This window comes from Humulus lupulus, chromosome 9 (assembly GCF_963169125.1).
Source record: "Humulus lupulus chromosome 9, drHumLupu1.1, whole genome shotgun sequence".
Lineage (NCBI taxonomy): Eukaryota > Viridiplantae > Streptophyta > Magnoliopsida > Rosales > Cannabaceae > Humulus > Humulus lupulus.
The window spans coordinates 160,446,829-160,453,318 of NC_084801.1; the positions used below are offsets into that span (position 1 = coordinate 160,446,829).

Sequence of the window (6,490 nt, forward strand, 5' to 3'; positions counted from 1 at the left end):
TTATCATAAATTAAAAATAATAGGGAAAATTAAATACTTGTTTATAGTGATTTTCCCCTTGAAAGTAAAATAAATTCACTCGTAATTCTTATTAGTTCGTAGGTTCAGGCTTAGCCTAAGGATTGAATTTAACTCTCAAGCTCAATAATAACTTGGATGTCCTTAGATTTCACATTTTGCTCTTCTATGTATAAGACTGAGAATTAAATCTAGCACCATCAAAACGTATTTAATGAATGATATCTTTAGATTTCACTGTAAAAGTTTTTTTTTTTTTTTTAAATAAACCATACTATCTTATCTAGAACAATAATTAAGTTTTGACATATGAGTTTATGCTGGCATTTATCAAACAAGGATCAATGATTGCTCATTTATTATAGGTTGAAATTCCGTTTTTTATGATTACCAACTTAATTATTCAAATTAAATAATTAATTGTTGAATTGTTACAGAAATGTTTAAACAGACACAAAGACTGTTTGAATAGAAACCAGATATGTTTAAACAGTTTGTGACCAGAAAATAAAAACGAACATAAGGTAAAGAACGCATGAAATTTTATGTGGTATCAACAATCTTTGCAGATTGCTACTAGTCCACGAGGCCACGCCCAGAGAATGAAATTTATTAGAAGAATATCTAAACGATTACAAAACCAAATTGACTTATACAAATAAAGATTCCCTCTTGAATTTATCGCAACTGTTGTAATCTAAACTCCTAATCAAATTTCTGAAGTGCTAAGATCTTGAACTCCCTTCAAATCATAACACTTGCACTTTTCCTCTCAAAAAGTGACTCACGAACAAAACTTCTCCCGAAGCTTGATGAATAATGTCCAAGTGTGTTCAACCTGCACAATTAACACAAAGAAAACAATACAGAAGTACACTGTAATAAACCACTAAGAACTTGCTGGACTCAAGTTCTTCACAAAACAAAAAGTCTCTCTAAAACTTGAAAATATTTGGAAAATAATATGCCAAGAGAGATAATAAAAAACCAACGACCTAAGGATGATTATATACCCTTTAGAATCCCTTTAGGTTGTGGAAACCAAATCAGAAACCAATTAGTCAATAAATGGAAAATCTTTCAAAACAGAAAAGTCAGAATCTGTTCAAACAGATTCATTGAACCTGGACAGTTTTTTTTAAACCAGTTTCCCTAAATAAATAAGGAAACTATATATACTTTATCTCTGCAAGCTGTACACGATTTCTGGACAAAATAAATCAGAGCAAAAAATAAAATAAATACCAATAATTTCCAATTCAAGAAAAGATATTCTTTTATAGGAAATTATATATTTATTTTATTAACATATATATAATAATCTGATTATAAAAAGACACATTTCAACAAAACAGGAAACTACCTATTTCAAAAAAGTCTTCTTTAATTAATTTTGTCAATATTGTCAAATATGCCAATAAAGGATTTTACAATCTCTCCCTTTGGCAATTTGATAGACAAAATTAATTAAAAAAAACCTGCAACACAAAAGTTAGTGATAAGTAAAGAGAAATAACTCCCCCTGCAAATATGCACTAACTTATAACAAACTTTTAAAGAAACTAGACTCAACTCCCCCTCAAAATAAGAAGGTCCAGAGTTAAACAAAACAACAAACAAACAACATGTTTTTGGAAGTATCTACTCTCCCCCTTTGTGTCTTTCAAAGAAGCCAAAGAACCATAAAACAAAATAACAAAAGAGAGTATCAATGTTCAATAGACAAAAAACTAGATAAAACTAAACGACTAGATCTTTGGACAGAGATTGAACAGCCGCCAACACAGAACGTTGTAGTCCTTCAATTGACATCACTCGAGCAACCAAAGAATCAACAGAGGCTCGAACATCAGCTATTTCTGTTGCAACAAGTCTGGAATCTGTGGCAACAGAGGAGGATGCATGAGGAATGTCATCCGAGGCAAACTTTAGAGATTGGGGCTTGACTTTCTTGGTTGATGGAACATCAGTGGCTTCAGAAGGAGGAGCAGAGCCCTTGTAGGAAGCAGCAATAGTGGGAGCCACTAAGTCTTCTTGATCACATTGGAGATCTTTTTCCTGCATACTCAACACTTTATAAATAACTTGAGGAAAAGGAAGATTCAAGTTTTTCCTATTACCTTTGCGAAACCCAATGATTTGATCAGGAATAACCAAAGCCAAATTTATAGCAAGACCGGTCCCCACCTTGTACAAAAATGAAGCCATATCAAAAGAGATAGTGGCGGTGTGAGAAGTGGGCTTCCAATTCGTTGTGGCAAACTTATGGAGGACAGCATAAGTGTAGGTGAGATTAGAGACTGAGATGACTGTATTAGATGGCCATACCATTTTTTGCCCTACCAATTCAGTGATAACCGTGTCCTTGTCAAGAGAGGCAACATCATCATCATCCTCGACATCAAGGGGAAGATGCAAAGCAAGGGCAATGTCTTGAGGAGAAAAAGAGAACCAATGGCCACTAACAAACACTTTATTATACAGAGAAGATTTAGGTTCAATAATTTCATTAGTAAGATTGGCATAGAATTCCTTGACTGTTCTATCCACAAAATCAGTAAATTTAACCAAAGAACCTGTCCATTTTCGATCTTCAAGCATTGTTAGCACACCATAAGGCCGATGATCACTCAAGACATAATTTCTCTCAATGATAAATTTCCTTTGAGCATAGAGAAACATATCACGAGCATTATCATTATAACAAAAAGTTGAAGAATAAGGTTTGAAATTTACACCTGAACGTTTTGGAGAAGGTGTAGGATCAGAAATAGGTCTCTTCCCTTTAGCCTTGGATGACAAAGGAGTTGCAATGGGTTCTGAGTCAGATTCGGCTTCTTGTTCAGAGGGGACAATGTCTTCTTTTTCTGTCTCATCAGACTCAGCCTCTGATTCTGCATTGTTAGGAACCGTTTCATCAGATAAGGTGGTATCACGGGTTGCTTCAGATTCAGACTTTTCTTCCTCAGGGTCGGATTCAGAGGAAGACAGAGAAGGGGGATGAGCCTTCAATCTTTTCTTTGTAGCAATCAAGGGAGAAGAAGACGTGTCCAATCCCAATTTCTTTTTGGGAGCCACATAATTTTTCTTGGACTGGCTCGGCTTCAAGGGAAATTTGAGCAACCCAGCAGCATCAGCTTTGGAAGAAGATGAAACAGATTTTGATTTTTCCCTAGCCGCTAGAGACGAATCAATTGGAAGAGGAGATGGGTCCTTGGCTCGAGAGGGCACCACCACTTCAGATGGTGGTGCAACATCGACAATGTCAGCTGAGATATCTAGAAACACCATGGGGTGTTCATGAGAGAGGGAGAACACCTTCTTGCGCGCCTTGGATTTGCAAGTCTTTCCAACAGATGAGGCAGGTGCTGGAACAGATGGAGCCGCCGTTGATACAGATGGAGGTGGCGATGGAGAGGGCACCTTCCTGGATTGAGAAGCAGGCGTCTTCTTAGAGGAAGCACCACGAGTTCTCACCATTGTTTCTTCTCTAAAAAACAGAAAGCACTTACAAAAAAAATGAGAGAGAAAAAAAATTGAAGAAGACGAAGTGACTTAGAGAGATCGTGGCTAAGAAGGAAAAGGGTAATGGCAAGCTTTTTAAGGACAACACTTTCCCAATTTGGACACCCACGGCAATAAGAGGTTTCCCTTTTTTATTTAAAAAAATGATTTAATTAACAAATAAAAGGAAACAACCTTTAAGACACGATCTACATAAAACTTACCCCTTTTATTTGTATTTTATAAAGGAAAATAGAAGATTTATAAAATCCCAATCCAAAAAAGGTAACCAGAAAAAAATAACCCCACACGATCTTCCTTTTGTTCTTTTTCCTTTTTTTTTTAAACAATTCTAAACAAGGTACAAAACAATAAAGATACAAATCATGGTATTCCAAATTAAGAAATAAGACAAAATAAATTCCTTGGAGACAAAGAATATATTAAATCACACAAAATAAATGCATAATTTCACATAATTACCACAATGATTCGGTTCACCATGAATTTTCTTGTCAAAATTTTTATTTTATTATTTTATTATTTTTTAAGTTATATATATATAAATGCACAAAAATATAAAACTCAACCAAAAATTTATGCTTTGATCAATATGAGTCATCCTGATAAGAATAAAATCAAGCAAATGAAATTAAGTGTTAGTGTATACCATGGACCAGAACACTCGTGAAAATAGAAAATTAGAAAGAATATTCGAGAGAAATAAACCACAATTCAGTCACAAGCACATATTCTTAAGTGAATCAATCAACATGAATGAGTCTTACACACATTTTTTTTTTTATAAACTGTGTACAATTTTTCTTGCATAGTTTCAAGCATAAGTGTGTGACAGTGTATGCAAGGGAACATTGCCAAATGACAAATAAGTCTTTTTCGAAATTATAAAAAATTGTAACCCATGAAGACGCTGTCACACTACACCAGTGGTAGCCCTTTTCTATGGTAGCGTATCCTCTTCATAACTCTGAATTACAAAGTTCCAACTTACTCAAAAGACGGCTTTCACACACTAATGTAGGTAGCTCTATTCTTTTACAGGAGCTTGAAACAATGCTACACAAAAGGAAGCTCAATCATTTAAACATTGATTAATTTACTCGAATATGCCTAGGAGGAATTGATTAAATTTCTCTCAAGAATATACAACCAAAGGCTCATAAACACAAGTAAGATTATCCAGGTTGACACACAACAAAATTTTCAAATTGATTGACAATTTTCTAAACCTTAAATAACACACATATGATCAAGAGGACAACACAATAACAAGGAAATTTAAAGAGAACAAACCCCCAACGATTTTCGAAGGAAATCAAAGCGAACCGAATAAAGAGCTTTAGTGAAAATATCAGCAATCTGTTTATGTGTTTCAATATATTCCAAGACAAGAACTTTATTTTCAACTAATTCTCTTATGAAATGATGAAGAATATCAATATGTTTAGTACGGGAATGTTGCACAGGATTTTTTGAAATATTTATTGCACTTGTATTATCACAAAAAATAATTAAAATGTCAAGATCAAACCCATAATCCATCATCATTTGCTTCATCCACAACAATTGAGCACAACAACTTCCTGCTGCAATGTATTCGGCCTCAGCTGTTGAGAGAGAAATAGAATTATGTTTCTTGCTGTGCCAAGAGACTAGATTATTTCCCAAGAAGAAACATCCTCCACTAGTGCTTTTTCTGTCATCAGTGTTACCTGCCCAATCAGCATCACTAAAACACACTAGATTAGGGTTAGTTTCTTTTGAATACCAAATACCATAATCAACAGTCCCATGAACATATCGAATGATACTTTTGACAACTGCAACATGAGACTCCATGGGATTTCCTTGGTACCTGGCACACACACCAACACTATAACTCAAATCAGGTCGACTAGCAGTGAGATAAAGAAGACTACCAATCATGCTCCTATACAGTGTAGGATCAACTTTGACACCATTTTCATCTTTGGATAGCTTCGCAGTCGTTCCCATTGGTGTTTTGACAATCTTTGAACTTTCAAGTCCAAACTTTTTCACCAAGTTCTTAGCATATTTGCTTTGAAAATAAACGTGCCTTCATCTAACTGCTTGACTTGCAAACCTAAGAAATAGGTCAATTCTCCAACCATTCTCATTTCAAACTCCTCTTTCATTTGTTTCACAAATGCCTGCACCTCATTGTCAGAAGTAGAACCAAACACAATATCATCAACATAAATCTGAGCAATAATTACGTTAGATTTAATATTTTTGATAAATAAAGTTTTATCTACTCCACCTCTTTTGTATCCATGAGAAACAAGAAATTGAGTGAGTCTCTCATACCAAGCCCGAGGGGCTTGCTTCAAACCATAAAGGGCTTTCTCCAATTTGTAAACATGATCAGGTGCATGGGGATCTTCAAACCCTTTGGGTTGTTCAACATATACCTCTTCATTCAAGATCCCATTGAGAAATGCAGATTTGACATCCATTTGGAACAACCTGAAACCAATCAAACAAGCAATAGACAATAATAATCTAATTGATTCAAGTCTTGCAACAGGTGCAAATGTTTCATCAAAGTCTATTCTTTCCACTTGTGTGTACCCTTGTGCCACTAATCTTGCTTTATTTTGCAAAATTGTACCAAATTCATCAGATTTATTCTTGAAAATCCATTTTGTGTCAATTATATTAGTATGCACCGGTCATGGCACAAGAATCCACACTTTGTTTCTAGAAAAATTGTTCCAATTCCTCCTGCATAGCTTTAATCCAATTTTCATCAGCTAAAGCTTCTTTCACATTTTTAGGCTCAAGTAAGGATAAGAAACAAACAAATTGAACAACATTACTAAACCTTCTTCTTGTGACCATACTGTCTTTTGGATTTCCAAGAATTAAATCTGTTGGATGATTTAATTTAACTCTGGTTGATGGCTCTTTTTGGACTTCATCCGAA

At 34.7% G+C, this 6,490-nt stretch overlaps 1 protein-coding gene across 1 annotated transcript; it reads right to left on the reverse strand.

The window, feature by feature from the left end:
* Positions 1-1,758: 1,758 nt before the first annotated feature.
* LOC133800233 (uncharacterized) lies at positions 1,759-3,498 on the reverse strand. Its single transcript, XM_062238187.1, has one exon. It carries the CDS (start codon positions 3,496-3,498, stop codon positions 1,759-1,761), a length of 1,740 nt encoding a protein of 579 aa, XP_062094171.1.
* Between the last annotated feature and the right edge of the window lie 2,992 nt (positions 3,499-6,490).

Bases quoted from the DNA above. Each gene is read 5' to 3' on its own strand.
- LOC133800233 (XM_062238187.1), bottom strand. From the start codon at position 3,498: ATGGTGAGAACTCGTGGTGCTTCCTCTAAGAAGACGCCTGCTTCTCAA.